This window comes from Quercus suber, unplaced genomic scaffold (assembly GCF_002906115.3).
Source record: "Quercus suber isolate HL8 unplaced genomic scaffold, Cork oak 2.0 scaffold_207, whole genome shotgun sequence".
Lineage (NCBI taxonomy): Eukaryota > Viridiplantae > Streptophyta > Magnoliopsida > Fagales > Fagaceae > Quercus > Quercus suber.
Genome location: NW_027069665.1, coordinates 110,976 through 127,811, shown reverse-complemented (window position 1 = coordinate 127,811; position 16,836 = coordinate 110,976). Strand labels below are relative to the sequence as shown.

Sequence of the window (16,836 nt, the reverse complement as noted above, 5' to 3'; positions counted from 1 at the left end):
CAGTAGTGTCAAACTGCTCTGATTTGTGAGTTATGGTGCTCTCCTTAGTGGAGTATTATCCTATTTCTGGTACTTATGTATATCTTGTGCAGCTTTGTGGTTCATTGGTTGTAATTAAATGAAAGTAGTTTTTTGATTGGTAAGGTACTAGATTTACATGCATTCGTTAGTCTTAAACCAAGATCCCATCATTTTTTTTAATTATTTAAGATAAAGCTCATTAGTTATCTTATGATTAGCTGCAGTTTGGTTCTTGCTGGTTTAATCCTTGCACTAGAACAACTAATAGTAAACAATGTATTCGTGATGATGGTTTGAATCCTGACATTATTACTAATTAGATGTTATTGAAATTTCCAACTTTTATACTCATATTATGTTGTTAAACTTAGAATATAGAATTGGATTTAAATTTGTGGAGAATTGCTTGGTTTTTAGGTGTTTCCCTCTTTTAATGGCAGGTATTACCTTGAGACCTTAAGGCACGCAAGGATGTGGACTTGATGTATGTGGTTGTAGTACATTGGACTTTTGGTGTTTTTGGTTGTAGTACATTGAATGAGATTTGGACCTGGTTACATAATGTTTGTGTTTTGGTATAATAATTTTGTAATATGTGGTTCTTGTGCATGATTGTGGTTTTTTTTTTTTTAATTTGAAAAATAAAAACTTATTTTGAGGGTGAGAAGACCATTAAATAACCTTATTTATCAAGGGTTGTACTTTTAAATCTTTTAACCCTTGTTATAATTTTTTTAAGGGCCGGCAATCCTCAATAATAGATAGAGCACTTGTTTTGAGGGCCACTAATTCTGTTGAAATTTCATTTTTGATGGTGTAAATTTCGAAAGTTATCAAGAGTTGGTTAGACTCTTAAAATAATTTTTCTAGAGATTGTTTTTATACATTTTTCAATGATTTTGACCCTTGAAAAGAAGCCAACTTTGTTGTAGTGGCATAAGGAGGAAAAAAAATAATGAATGAAAAGATCATAGACCAAATTTAGAAGGAATATCATTAAACATATGAAATGCAATATCAAAAGAACATATATATAGAACAGGTGAATTCAAATCAACCCAAAAGATGATTCAAAGGAAAAACATACATTTTTTCATCCAATCCAGCAATCATGGTTCCAAACACCTTGCTTGCTTAGTTCTCCCTGTCGAACACGAAATAGTTCATTCAGTTTAGGCCAAGAATTGTCAAAAAATGGCCCAAATTGAATGACGTATTTGAAAGGCCCAAATAGATATCTGAGATCATATCTATTTGCCTCCAGAAAAACAAGACCTAAGCCTTGTCCAAATTTTGTCTCTCTCAACATGTTATTCACGCGAACTTGTGTGTAGGGACAAGTCATCCAATATTCATGCGAACTGGGTCCAACCTGTTTCTGAAATCACCACAACCATATCCAAGCAAAAAACCTTTTATCAAAACCGGTGATTCAGTGGTCAGATATTCTTGACAAAAGAAGAAAGTGTACAAAAGCCATGTCGAGTCCTTTAATAATTTGAATTCCAGCTCCATAGATAGTGAAGCAATTATTGACGGTGCACAAAAAAAGACTTCTTGTGAGAATCTAATAGAGGCCACAGGCTCAAAATGCATACACTCCCTACACATTTTCATCATCACCTCTACCACAATCAATCAATCATGGCATCTCATCATCACTCTCTTCTTTCTTTTGCTACATTGGCAACTACATTCTCCATTGTCTTGCTTTGTAGTTTCTCTCTCATTGAGGCTCTCAATGAAGGCTTTAGTGTGGATCTCATCCACCGCGACTCCCCCAAGTCTCCCTTCTACAACCCTTCAGAAACTCATTCGCAGCTTGTAGCAAAGGCTTTGCGCCGTTCCATTAACCGTGTCAACAGTTTTAAGCCAACTTCTTCGTTCTCTCCCAATTCACTCCAAACAGACATTTTCTCAGATATTGGCGGCGGCGAATACCTTATGAAGTACTTTGTTGGCACGCCACCAGTCCCAATACTAGGCGTTGCCGACACGGGTAGTGATTTGATTTGGTTACAATGCAAGCCTTGCACTGAGTGCTACAATCAAACAGCTCCATTTTTTGATCCTGAAAAGTCCACAACCTACAAAAGAATTTCCTGCACTTCCTCGCAATGTGAGTCTCTAGATTATATAGATACCTCATGCTCAAAAGATAGAAAAAGTTGCCAATATTCAGCGAATTATGGTGATAAATCATTCTCAAAGGGAGACCTTGCTGTTGACACTCTCACTCTGAATTCAACTTCAAGCCGCCCTGTGCCTCTCCCAAAAACTATCATAGGGTGTGGACTCAATAATAGTTTAACCTCTGGGGTCAAAGGTTCCGGCATTGTTGGCCTTGGAGGCGGCAAGGCTTCCCTTGTGTCCCAATTGCATTCTTCTATTGGTGGTAAGTTCTCCTACTGCTTGGTACCATTTAAATATTCCCAAGACAATACCTCAAGCAAATTGAATTTCGGTAGTCATGCCGTGGTTTCGGGTTTTGGAACCGTGTCTACTCCCTTAGTACTCCACAAACGCCCACACACCTACTACTACCTAACACTCGAAGCAATGAGTGTTGGCAACAAAAGATTGGAGCTAAGTAGTTCTTCTGCCTCTGGAGGCTCAAAGGGCAATATTATCATTGATTCAGGTTCCACAGTCACATATTTCCCAGCAGAGTTCTACTCCAAGTTCGAATCAGCAGTAGCAGAAGAAATTAATTTTCAGCGCATTGATGACCCAAGTCACTCTCTTAGTCTTTGCTACAATAATTCAGATGATATACAAGTTCCAGGTATCACAGCACATTTTAGCGGTGCAGATGTGAAGCTGAATCCAACCACCACCTTCTATCAAATTACTGATGAAATTTTGTGCTTAGCTTTCGTTGCTGATGAACCATCCATCTTCGGTAACAGGGCCCAGTCCAACTTGTTGGTAGGCTATGACCTTGTGGAGAAAACAGTATCTTTCAAGCCAACGGATTGCACCAAGCTCTAAGCTGAAAATTAAAATGCATGCATGTATCTTTATATATTTATATCGTCATTTTAATTAGCATGCATTTCTTGGCTTTCGTTGGAGACCACGTTTACCTATGTTTGGTTGGTATGAATGGGTTTGGTGAGGGATACATAAAGTGTAGTATACTCATTTTTTGAATTGAAATCGTAAGCTGAAGACATGATTTTAAAATAGAAATTATATTTTCAATCCGTGATTTCAATTCAAAAAATATGTTTAATAATGTGTGTAAAAGTTTTTATCCATAAATAAATATGGTGGCTTTTGTTCTAGGATAGGGATGGGTGCAACAAATATATAATCCCTGCTGTGTTAACTTCTTCTTCTTTTTCTTTTTTTGGTTGAAGTTCTTTCAAGTGAGCTTAGTTAGAATTGCTTTAGTTAAGAGGGTTTAAAGAATCAAATTCAAATAATAAAGAAAGTATAAATATTAAAAGAGAAAGTATGAGAAACATTCTTGCATTAAACTTGTTCAATCAATACAATGGAACTTTTCAGTAGTTAAATTTCCGCACTTAAAAAAAATAAATTAGTAGTTAGGATTAGAGAGGTTTGAACAATAAATATTTCCATTGAGAACATCAAGAAGTTTTAACTAGTTGAAGTATAAGACTCACCTTAAGTTTTCCATAATCCATACCTTGAGCCTTAGTGGTACTGATACTAATTAAATATATTAGATATGTTTCTTGAACTCTGAAAGATAACATTGCTTTAAGCCTACTCCTAATTTTTAATCCTAACGATGCTGCTGCTGCAGAGTATATATGTTTTTCTTATAAGTTTTCCGAATCCCTTTTTTTTTTTTTTTTTTTTCCTTATAAGTTTTCCGAATCCATTCCATATGTTTTTCCTATAATATTTTTATAGTTTTTTCTCCAATACGTGAATTTTNATTTTCTATTGAGTTTTTTACAATTTATTCCTTATGAAAGAATGATTTTTATATTAAATCACCCCCCCCCCCAACACACACACACACACACCTATGGATCTGGATCATCTCCATTTCCCTTTGAAATGGTGTCCAGTTCACAGACAGGATTTGTTTGAAAACTATCAAGGGTCAAAAATGTGTCACGTCATTTAAAATGTTAAAAACTTAACTCAACAAATTCAAACTCTGGTTAAACCAAGGTTAACTCAGCTTATTCTTTTCTCTCACCTGAAATTTCAAAGTTCAAACTTTCATCTCCAAGGATTTTCTTTCTCCATCCCAGGGCCCTCACTATCGCTGGTGCCACCAACCATAGTGCTATTCTTTTCTCTCACTAGCCCATCTGAAATTTCAAAGTTCAAACTCTCATCTCCAAGGATTTTCTCTCTCCATCCCACGGTCCTTATCGTCACCAGTGCCACCAGCCATCGTGCTATTCTTTTCTCTCACCAGCCCATTTGAAATTTCAAAGTTCAAACTCTCATCTCCAAGGATTTTCTCTCTCCATCCCATGGCCCTCACCATCGCCGGTGCCACCAGCCATCAGAAAGTGCGGGCTATTGCGCAGGCTATTTCTCACACCAACCTAGCATCATCGGAAAGTGCCGCCCACCTGCAGGCATAGGCACTACCCAGTAAGTTTTCTCTCTCTGCCTGGTTTCATCCACCAAAAGTTGCTTTGTGATAGTGCTTTCTTGGGTTTTTTGATTTTCTTTTGAATTGGGATTGGTTTATACCCAAACACAGTGCCTTGTCGTCACTGTTGCTTTGTTTTGCTTTGTGATAGTGCTTTCTTGGGGTTTTTGATTTTCTTTTGAATTAGGATTAGTTTATATGCTTAAAATTTTTATATATTATTTCTATGTGTGTGTTTTATGCTGTGATTATTAGAATGTTTGGTTCCATTTTTTTGGTTTGTGGGTATTTTTTTTGGTCTCATTGTTATGTAAATGTTTGTGCTTTTGCATGGATTTTGATTTTATTTTTAATTGTTCACTTTATTATGAAAGGTTTTCGGGAATGTATTGTGAATGTCTCTTTGTTTTCCCTGTCATGCCACTGATTGTAGAATTGGGTGTGTGCAAATTGTCCTTTAAATCTGCAATAAGGTGAGCAGAAAAATTATTCTTTATAAGGTGTAAATTATGTGCCATGGTGAAGGTTTCTATATTCATTCACTTTTGCTTAATATAGGATGTTGTGAGTGATGGACAAAAAGATCGAAATAGGTTTCCATGTTGGAGTTTGATCGCATTCGAAAGTCAATGAGTGTTATTGTCCGGGAGCCAACTGGGCAAAACTGACTTCTTGTCAAGGTGAGTGTTATATTGTTGTCTTACTGGTTTTTGTCAAAAGGATAATGTCTAATATATAGCCCGTCTCCAAATTTCTTTTACAACTTGGTTTTGAATTTTGTTATTGCTGTTGGTAAAATTAGAAGAAAATTAAATGGTGTCTTTAATCTTTTCCTTCCAATTAAGTATTGGTGGGTTGATTTCATTCATAGGAAGTATTGACTAGATAATTGACTTGTTATATTGTATGTTGTAACATACTATTGATTGGACAAACAATAGAAATGTGTAAATGCTATGAAGCAATTTTATCAAAGAGTGCAATAGGAATTTAGTAAAATTTGAGGTGACTAGCCTCCTAGAACCTGAGGGAGAGAATAGAGAAACTTGGGTTTTATTCTTCTTGTGTTCCATTCCTTCCTTCATATTACATAAATAACACAAATAATGGGAAAACTATCCTAACAAATAGAAACTAACTCCAATCAAATACAAATTTCAAACAATGTCATCCTAATATACTGCTTATTTATCCTTATCTGCTATTGTGAATGTCTCTTTGTTTTCCCTGTCTCTTTGTTCAAATTCAATTTACCTGTATTGTGAATGTCTCTTTGTTTTCCCTGTCATGCCACTGATTACTTTGTGAATGTCTCTTTGTTTTCCCTGTCATGCCAATGTTTAGATTTTTGTTTACTGGCTGCTAGCTACTGATATACACTAGCTTTTAGGGTGAGTCAGATGAATTTTCAATTTTCAAAAATCTGAACTATTGAGAACCCTTTTGTGGTTGGTATTTGAACTTTAAAGCTATTATAGGAAGAATAATTGAATTTTCTGACAGTTTTTTGTGTCTCTCTTTTTGTGGTTGTTAATATTGCTTGTAGGTTTCATTGATCCTAATTATTAGTAATTTGGAAGGGCCTTTGATACCAAAAGAACTTACATAACAAAGAAGTATCATACATTCATACCAAGAGATGGGGTAAATTGTTTAACATGAGGCAAGTCGAAGTGATGAAGCTAAGATTGAAAATTGTAGACTTTGGATGGAATGTATAATCAAGAAGCAAGAGGTGGAATGTATAGTCAAGCAATAAGCACATCAATTGTAGAAGTTTCATGTTATTATAATCAAAGTGTTTATTTCAATGGAATTCTTGTTATGTGATCAAAGTGTACATTTTAATAAAATTTGTTCATTTTTGTTATTAAATTCTCTTATTGTCTACTCTGTTGGATTGAATTTTGATTGTAATGCCAAGTAACTCATAGGGGTGTAACCCAAGTACACAGATTCAGTGAGCAATGTAAAAGAAAGGGATTAACTGGCTCCCTTACCAATTTGCAATGCAAGTACACAGAGTTCACATGAATGTGCATTTAACCAAAAACCAAGTGATTTGCATTTTGGCTTTAAACTGCTTTGCATATGTTTACTTGCCTTAGAAATTTAAATAGTGCTTTATTGCAAAATAGATTGCACTATACATTATATTCACTGATAGTAACTAGATTGCAATAAAGCAAGATGGCAGAAAACAGTAACTATGCAGAAACATCCGAAACCTTTTGTAGAAAACAGTAACTATCTAGAAAACATCTAAAACCTTCTACAGAAAACAACAATTATGCAGAAACACAAACAGTAATTATGCAGAAATACAAACAGTAATTATGCAGAAGTTACAAATAGAAATTATGCAGAAATTACAATCTGCAGAAAAAGTAATTATGCAGAAAAACCTAAAAATTTCTGCTGGAGCAAATAATTATGCAGAAATTAACACCATGCAGAGATACATCAAACATGCAGATCACTGTCAATTGGTAACAAAAGAAAATCTATGGATCATCATAACTTCAGTCTTAAAGTAAGAAAATTACAAAACTAGAACACCTAGTCACAAATGTGACTAAGTTTGAACATTTGAATGTGACTAAATGTGACTAAGTTTTGGACCATCAAAACTTCAGTCTTAAACTAGGAAAATTACAAAATAAGAGCACTTAATCTCAACATGTGTCATAGATTATAAAACATGATCCTAAACTAGAAAAATGGCTTGAATTTATAAACCATCTCATTCCATCCACTTGTAACACTTTCGTGAGTCAAGGGACCTCCACTTGCAACACTTCCTTGAGTCAAGAGACCTCCACTTGCAACCTTCAATCGTTTCATCATATAAAAGTGCACCTCCAAATACAACAGTTTCTCTATGGTGATTGAGACCCAAAAATACTCCAAGTGGCCTTGCATCTCTATTTGTACTATACGTTGTATCAAATGTTATTACATCACTAAAGTGGCTATAGTCAATGATCATTCTTGCATTGGCCCAAAAGATATTAGTAATCAACTCTTCACAGTCCAATTGAATAGCGAAGTAATATGAAGGATTTTTCTTAAGTTGACGATTGAAATATCTTCCTAAGCTAGTAGCTTCCCCATACTCCATGTCTCTCTGTCGCTTAGTGCGTAAATAGTTTTTATGATCTTACTTGGTATAACCAAGATTATCATATCCACCAACTTGCTTACTAGGAAGCTCATAAGATTGCTTTAATCTTAATCCCGATTCATGAGCCAAATCAATTTCAATAGCATGAGTTGTAGCCACTTTCCGTTGTGATGGCATCGTGTGCACAATTGATGGGAGGTGGAGATAGTGGTTATGCTCAGCAATAAATTCACTCACAACATGTTTTTTACTATCTCGATTCAGTACATCAACCAAACGTACTTCACAACCACATCTTGTTTCTACTCGTGGACTCTTTATATTCTGATTTCTCTTGTCTTTGCCTCGAACTCCCTCCTTCGCGCACACAAATCTCCTTAAAGTACCACCCCAGTCTTTTTACATTTATTTACATACTCTTTTCTAATATTAAAACCTGCCTTTCTGCCATATTCATTATAAAAATCATATGCAATCTCATCTATTTCAAACTCCATCCCTTTTAAGTGGGGTAGATTCCATGGGCACATTAGAAGGAACATGTATTCCCATCATTATCCCTAGAAAAAATTGACCATAAATTTATTATAACTTTCACCTATCATTTGTTTTCAAAACAGAGATGATGTAAAAAAATGAGATAGAGTAAAAATGAAAGAGTCATTGGAAGCAAGGGAAAATTTGGCTGCTGAATGAGCAGTAGAGTTACAGCATCTACTAATCCAACTAAAATTGCAAGAAACAAAAAACATAGTCAAGTCTTGAATGTCAGCAATCAAATGGGAAATAGACCAGGCAGAACAGGGACCATTGGTGTGGATAGACCAGGCAATCAAATATGCCATATACTAATAAAGATTCAATCTTTACCTAAAAAAAAAAAAAAAGATTCAATCCTTATCTCAAAAAAATTAAAAAAAAAAAAATACTCCAAGAATCATCCATCAACTGAAGCTGGAAAGGAGATGATTTGGCTACATGATTTCTTAGATGAATTGGGTAAGAAGCAGGAGATGGGCATTTTACACAGTGACAGTCAGAGTGCAATTTTTCTTGCCAAAAATTCGGCTTTTCATTCAAAGTCGAAGCATATACAAACAAAATACCACTTTATCCGTTACCTTGTTGAAGATAAATTGGTAATACTTGAGAAGATTTGTGGATCTAAGAACCCGACAGACATGTTGACTAAGGGTTTCACTATTGAGAAGTTGAAGCTATGTGCAGCTTCAATTGGTCTTCTAGCTTGAGGATAGGAGGATGAGTTGAAGGGATGAGGGATTGCTTTTGGAGAATAGCGGCTGATGTTGGTGATTGAACTAGTCTCCAAGTGGGAGATTTGTTGGGGTTTGTGGAGCCTAGTTTATTTTTGGCCTGTTTTGTAGCCCATTGTAATCTTATGCGCAGGATATAAAAGCCACTTTTGTGATTAGGGTTTTAAACTGTTATTGTGTTTTTAGATAGAGAACAAAAAACTGTTGTCGCACTTTGTATTTTTCCTTGATAATAGTGAAATCCTTGCAACTCCGTGGACGTAGGCAAATTTCCGAACCACATAAATACTATCTTGTGCATGTGATTATTTTTCTTTGATGTGTGTTTTCTCTATTTTTTTTTTGTTTCTCACAGGTTGGAATTTAGGTTGAATTCCCAACAAGAATAACATCAAATCTGTCCATGCTAAACATGTCCAAAATTTGATAGAGTAGAACTTAGTGTTAGTTATTCTAAAAAAGATTTTTAAGCGTAATCGAAGTTCTACCTCTAATAACTGTGGCTGTGTTTTATGACCTATAGTCTCCAATTCTCCCTTTCTCCATCCTTTTGGAAATTTTTTTTTTAATTTTTTTGTAATACTTTCTCTTAGAAGGCATTAATTTTATTTGAATTTTAATTCCAATCAAGAAATGCAAGAAATAAAAAATAAGCAAAATTTTAATAAGCAAAGCATTCACTCAATTCTAGAGTCTTTTTTGTTGCAATAAGGACAATCTTCCGAGAGTCCTAGTTAGACACAGTGTGTGACGAAGATCATTCCCTATTTCTCTTTGATGAATGGAGATTGCAGATTATAAATTTAAAAAAAAAAAAAAAAAAGTTAACAATAAACAAAATTAGACAAAGCAAGGGAAAAAAATTTTAACCATGGAATAGCTGTAACTTGCAAGTACAAAGCAAGCATGAAAATGTACAATACACACAAAATTTATTGTGTATCAAAGTAAATGAAATATTGAATCAGTTTATAGGCTAATAAAAAAATTCAAGCCAGTCTACAATCTCAAAATAAATTATTTCAAATTATATGTGAATCATGCTTTATAATCACGAAATTACTTACTAATTTAAGTCAACAACAATTTGTAAATCATTTAGTTCATGTTAAAGACTGAACTCTGTGCAAGTATCACTATTCCAATTAACGATTATCTTTTTCATTCTTTGAGTATCAAATTATATTTTGTAAGTCTACAATTGATTTTCATCCTCTAGTCTAGATTTAAATAAATTATATCAGAAAATTTTCTAATATGACCAAATTATTCACTTCCATAAAAATTTGATCTTAAACTACCATAATATTTAACTTTTCATCAGATTTATCACAACACGAAGAAAAAAACAAAAAACAAAAAATAAAAATTAATATCACATTTCAAATTTATATAAATATGGAAGAGCTAGCTTGCTTGGTAATTCTCCATATCAAGACACTTTAAAAATCCAATTAGTTTAGGCCAGTAATTGTTAATGAGTGGCTCAAATTGAATGATGTATTTGAATGGCCCAAAGAGATATCTGAGATCAAAACAAGACGTAAACTTATGCATAGGAACAAGAAGTCAATTATTTGAGACCAAGACGCTAGTGATGAACTAGTTAAGTGTGAATATCTATTACTGGGTCCAACCCTTTTTTGAGGTGTATAACTTCTACAGTCACCAATCTTGTTTAAGTGTAAACCTGTGACACTGAGAGACTCTATAGTCTATTAACTTGCCGCCAATTTCCTCTTTTCCACATAAAAGTTTATTTATGGTAATCAGCACATCACAACTTTATTTGAAAAGAAAAATGTTTATACTTTTTTATATTATGTTTTTAGTGGACATGCATTTTGAAAATTTAACAGTTAAATAACATATTTTTATTATATCCTCTATGTCTTCAAAATTTCAAGAAAAATAGAAATTAATAACTATGTTATCTATCACATGTTTAAATTTTAAATATTTAAAATATAAAATTATATATAAAAATAAGTTTATTGATTGAATAATAAATAATATTCGATTTGAACAAAATTTAATAACATACTAATAACATTAAAAGCATGCCGTCTAAATGTTAAATTTTCAAACTTAAAGTGATATACTCTCCAAACTTTATTGAACTTATATTCTATGAAGCAAATTTCGTCGTGCATAAACAGAGACTGCTTGTGGGAATCTAAATTTTAATTGGTCACTGCCAAAAGCTATCTTGTCTAAAAGGGTGGAAATAGCTTTTGCGTTCCTGAAGGAAATTGGGATTTTATTAGTGATTGGCTGCGTTTCCTTAGTTGTGAGTTGTGACTCAGGAGTGATTGGCTGGAATTGTGGCGTGTACGATGGAGGGATGCGTGTTGAGAGAAGTGGCGGCTCAATCATTTGGCTAATATTAGAGCATTCACACTGAAAGGAGATAAAATGCTAATATTAGAGTGCTGAACAGCTAATAAAAAGCTAATATTAGAGCATTAATTCACACTGAAGAAGATAAAAGTGCTGGACAGCAATTTTATACCTCCAAATACTTGTTGTTATCAATTTTTTTTTTATATTTTCTTTATCTTCTTTTTTCTTGTATACTTTATTATTTAACGTGTTAAATATATTATATTATTATGTTATTTATATTATTTTAATACATTATTATTAAAATAAAACTATTAATATTAAATGTTTTATATAATAATGTAGTAAAATAAATAAATTAAGTTTTTTCTCATAAAAAAATAAGTAAAATAAATTACGTTTTTTTTTATTATTTTTATTATGTGAATAAGTTACGTTTTTGAGGTAATAAAAACTAAAATTTTCAACCCTTTAAATGTGGGATCAGCATTAGGTGCAATACCTCAATTTTCTTCACAATTTTTTTAACTTTTTTCACTTTTTAATTTTAACTTTTTTTACTCTTTTTTAATATATTTTATCTAATGGTTGAGATTGAAAGTTACTTTTTCAACTTTCAATCTCAGTCTTTAATAAGGCATTGCACCAGGTGCAATACCCTAGGTATTGCACCTGATGCGAATCCTTAAATGTGAATGCAACGACTGAATGTTCATCTAATAGAAGCCACAGACTCACTATAGATACATGCTTAATCCCACACATTTTCATCAACACCTCTTCAACAATCAATCAATCATGACATCTCATCATCACTCACTTCTTTCTTTGGCTGCATCGGCAACTACGTTCTCCATAATCTTGCTTTGTTGCTTCACTCTCATTGAGGCTCTCAATGAAGGCTTTAGCGTGGATCTCATCCATCGAGACTCTCCGGACTCTCCCTTCTACAACGCTTCTGAAACTCATTCGCAGCGTGTAGCGAAGGCCTTGCGGCGTTCCATTAACCGTGTCAATCATTTTAAGCCAAGTTCTTCAGTCTCTCCCAATTTAGCCCAAACAGATATAATCTCAAATAGCGGCGAATACCTCATGAAATACTCAGACAACTTGTTCCATCGCTGGAGCATGATGTTTTCCTTAGAGACTCACATTGTGATGAAGTGCAAGAAACGCTTTTGTAGGTTGTGGACATTTTAGGATCAAAAAATGGAGCTGCTTGATTATAGCACCCAGTGCAAGGTTTGCACTGTAGCCATATCAAATCACTACCAGTATCGGCGATGCCTAGTATTGCGACTGGTGGCGTACCAACTGAGTATTTCATGAGGTATNTTAAAAAAAGATTCTGGGTTTTTTTTTTCCCCAGAAAATTCAAAATTCAAAAAAAAAAAAATTAAAATTAATCACAAATCCAAAAATTCAAAATAAAATACAAACCAGAAAATTCAAAATCAAACACAACATACTCACAATACAAACAAACCCAAAAAATTCAAAATCAAACACAACATATTCACAATACAAACAAACACAAAAAATTTAAAATCAAACACAACATATTCACAATACAAACAAACCCAAAAATTAAAAATCAAACACACACCCAGAAATTCAGAATCAAACATAACGTGCTCCAAAATATAAGAACACAAACCCATTTAAACGTAATCACAATATCAGCAACACAAGAGCACAGATCCACAATAGCATCTCCTCCATTTTCTTACTAACTAAGCATAAAATAACCAAAAAAAAAAAAAACTGGATCTATTGACAAATCAGTTTGCTTGAGATGAAGAAAAAAATGAAAGAAAAAAAAAAAAAAAACAAGCATCAGCTCCAAAGAAACAAAGGAAAAAAAAAAGGTTACCCAGTGAAGAAAAAAGAAAAAAAAAAAGAGTTTTAGATGTGAAGAAGGAAGAAAGAAAAAGGAAAAGAAAAAAGAAAAAGAAAAAAGAGAGTTACCCAGATGAGGAAGGAAGAAAAAAAAAAAAAAAAAAAGGAAAGAAAGAAGAACTTACGGAGGAGCAAGTGAAGAATGAAGAGAGAAAAAAGAAAGAAGGAGAAATAAGCTGAAGAAAGTGGGGGTAGGTGGGATGTAGGTGGGAAAGGGGGAGCACGTGGGAAGCTGAAGATATATATATTTTTTTTTTGATACCTATATCCGCGTTTTTTGAAAACGCGGCTATAGGTAACGTCACAAAAGGGTAACCTAAAAAAAACGCGGCTATAGGTCAGTGACATTTTATAAGGCTGGGCCTATAGCCGCGTTTTTGAAAACGCGGCTATAGGTAACGTCACAAAAGGGTAACCTATAGCGCGTTTTTTGAAAACACGGCTATAGGTCAGTAACATATTTATAAGGCTGGACCTATAGCCGCTTTTTTTGAAAAACGCGGCTATTGGTAACGTCACAAAAGGCTGACTAAGCCGCGTTTGAAAAACGCAGCTTCAGGTTATACGGCTGGACCAATAGCCGCCTTTTTTAAAAATGCGGCTATAGGTCACCTTTAGCTGTGTTTTAAACACGGCTAAAAATTAGCTATAGCCACGTTTTTTTGAAAATGCAGCTATAGTCCCCTTTAAAAAATTATTCGGCTGGACCTATAGTCGCGTTTAAAAAACGCAACTATAGGTTGGCTATAGCCGCGTTTTTGAGAAACGCAGCTATAGGTTGAGGCTTTAGCCGCGTTTCTTAGAAACGCGGCTATATGTTAGCTATAGCCGCGTTTTTCGTAAACGCGGCTATAGCCCGCGTTTTTTGTAGTGTGTGCATTTTCATGCTTGCCTTGTACTTGCAAGTTACAGCTATTCCATGGTTAAAAAAATTTTCCCCTTACTTGCTTTGTCTAATTTTGTTTAATGTTAACTCTTTTTTTTATTATTTATTTATAATCTACAATCTCCATTCATCAAAGAGAAATAGGGAATGATCTTCCTCACACACTGTGTCTAACTAGGACTCTCGGAAGATTGTCCTTATTGCAACAAAAAAGACCCTAGAATTGAGTGAATGCTTTGCTTATTAAAATTTTGCTTATTTTTATTTCTTGCATTTCTTGATTGGAATTAAAATTCATTATGAATTGATGTGATGAGATTGTTCAGCCCCTTTGCAAGTAATTAGCAATTTTCTCTAACTTATAAATTTCGAATCATGTTCAAGGGGCTAGCATAGCCCTGGAGCATTAAAGCCAACTCCAATGACTAATGCAAATGGGCTTTTCCCGTATGAAAAATGAAAATGATGGTGAGTTAATCTATTTAATTTCCATTTATTTATAATGTATAAGCTAAGTTTTGTGCTCCACATTCCTAAGCTTATAAAGTGTTGGGTAGTACTTATGAACTATTAGTTAAGGTGTTAACCAATAGTTTAACTGGGTCCACCCTTATAAAATATATGTGAAATCATGATTTGAACAAGGGATTTTGACCAATTCTATTTTGATAATTAAGAGCATCTGCAGCCCAAAATGCTATCCTATTCTATTTACCATTCTAAGAAGTTATTTTATCAATTATACAATACCATTTTTCAATACTCTAGTTATCCCAATTTTTATTTTACAATACAACACATTAAAATAATTTTTTTTTTTGTTTTTAGAAAAGCCTATAGCCGCGTTTTAAACGCAGCTTAAAGCGGGCTATAGCCGGGTTTTTCAAAAACGCAGCTATAGGCCTACCGGGTTAAAAACGCGGCTTCAGGTCTGACCTTTAGCTGTGTTTTCCATAGACCTGTTGCTGCGGTGTTTAGGCCGTGTTTGAAAACGCGGCTATAGGAAACGCGGCTCTATCCTATAGCTGCGTTTTTGGGGTCTATAGCTGCGTTTTTTAAACGCGGCTAAAGACCATTTTTTTTTGTAGTGACAATACACACAAAATTTATTGTATATCAAAGTAAATGAAATATTGAATCAGTTTATAGGCTAATAAAAAAATTCAAGCCAGTCTACAATCTCAAAATAAATTATTTCAAATTATATGTAAAAGAAGAATCATGCTTTATAATCACGAAATTACTTACTAATTTAAGTCAACAAAAATTTGTAAATCAATTAGTTCATGTTAAAGACTGAACTCTGTGCAAGTATCACCATTCCAATTAAAGATTATCTTTTTCATTCTTTGAGTATCAAATTATATTTTGTTAACAATTGTGTGTTTTACATTCTAGCTAGAATTTTCTTTTATGAATTGAAGAGGCATTAGAATAAAGTCAACTCTTGCAATTCCACTTGATTGGGAACTCTATAATAGGAAGCAGAAATGCGGTGTGATTGTGAGTGGGAGACAAAATGTTAAAGAGTGAGAGATAAAAAATGCAGAGAGTTCTCAAGGAACCCTAATTTTTTCTATTAACTGAGAAAAAAATATTAGAGAGTGCCCAAAACAGTAGTTTTGTTTGTGAGAGTTTTGTAAAAGGCTGTAACCTTATTTGTGGGAGTTCTGTTCAAGGCAGTAGTCTTATTTGAAAGTAAGACTACTTTGAACTATGATTCTTCTAATAAAAGAAAACAAGTAAGAGCATATTTCCCTTAGATGTCATTAACATGTTCACATGTAGATTTTACTTCTCATCAATCACATTTACTTACACGTTTCATTCTAAAAATAAATGCACGGATATTACCATGTTAAATTAGGTTTTTATTTATTATTATTATGATTATTTTATGATGTTACAGTCACATGTTTTTAGTAATAAGCTCTCTGAAATGTTCAAATGCTTCAATCATTCAATTCATACTTCTTTATGAGCGTGCTCTTAATCTATATGACATGTTGATTGCTTGTATATAAAGACATGACATTGATCACCATAATTTAGAATACCAACTTATCGGGTAAAGTGGGTATTTTAACACCTTATAACTTAATCTCTGGGCTTAGATCAACTGTTTATTAAATTTTATACATATGTAATTTTCATCTTTTAAGGATGTAATTACGACCAAAGTTATGTATTTTTTTCTTAGATTGTATATGAGAATGAGACCAAATCCATGTAATGTTTTCGTTATATTCAATTAGATGTAAATTCTTGCCCCCCAAAAAAAAAAAAAAAAAAAAAAAAAACGTTAACAAGTCCATGTCAATTCGGAGTCCTTTAATATTTTGAATTTCATGGAGCAATTATCCATGCACAAACGAAGACTCCTTGTGGGAATCTAATAGAAGCCACTTGTTGGGTTATAGATTGATCTCAATTAACTAATTCAATTATGCAAGTTTATTAATTATTCAGATTTAGTACTCTTTTGGATTGCGTTTCTAGTGCTGCGTTTGTGTTTGCATTTTTTTTTTTTTGAAAAGTCAATTTTCATGTGATTATGCACTATTTAGTGGGTCCCATGCATTGTTCACGGGACCCACAAGTACTTTATTTAGAAAAAAAATTTAAAAAATAGGTCTCACGGCACTATTCACATATTTAAAAATTATTTTACTACATTGTTTTTAGTTTTCAGTTTTCAGCA

The 16,836-nt window shown here is 33.5% G+C and overlaps 1 protein-coding gene and 1 long non-coding RNA gene across 3 annotated transcripts; both read left to right on the top strand.

The window, feature by feature from the left end:
• The first annotated feature begins 1,665 nt into the window (after positions 1-1,665).
• LOC112039118 (aspartic proteinase CDR1) lies at positions 1,666-3,186 on the top strand. Its single transcript, XM_024071961.2, has one exon. It carries the CDS (start codon positions 1,666-1,668, stop codon positions 3,010-3,012), a length of 1,347 nt encoding a protein of 448 aa, XP_023927729.2. The 3' UTR covers positions 3,013-3,186.
• A 1,052-nt stretch (positions 3,187-4,238) lies between these two features.
• LOC136070058 (uncharacterized) lies at positions 4,239-6,514 on the top strand. Of its 2 annotated transcripts, XR_010631296.1 has the most exons (4): positions 4,239-4,608; positions 4,984-5,082; positions 5,168-5,289; positions 6,156-6,514. It is a non-coding gene; the product is annotated as an uncharacterized LOC136070058 (long non-coding RNA). The 2 variants fall into 2 exon arrangements; XR_010631295.1 differs by lacking the exon at positions 4,984-5,082.
• The last annotated feature ends 10,322 nt before the right edge of the window (positions 6,515-16,836 follow it).

What these genes read in the sequence shown, in the direction of transcription:
- LOC112039118 (XM_024071961.2), top strand. Translation starts at nt 1,666, where the DNA reads ATGGCATCTCATCATCACTCTCTTCTTTCTTTTGCTACATTGGCAACT.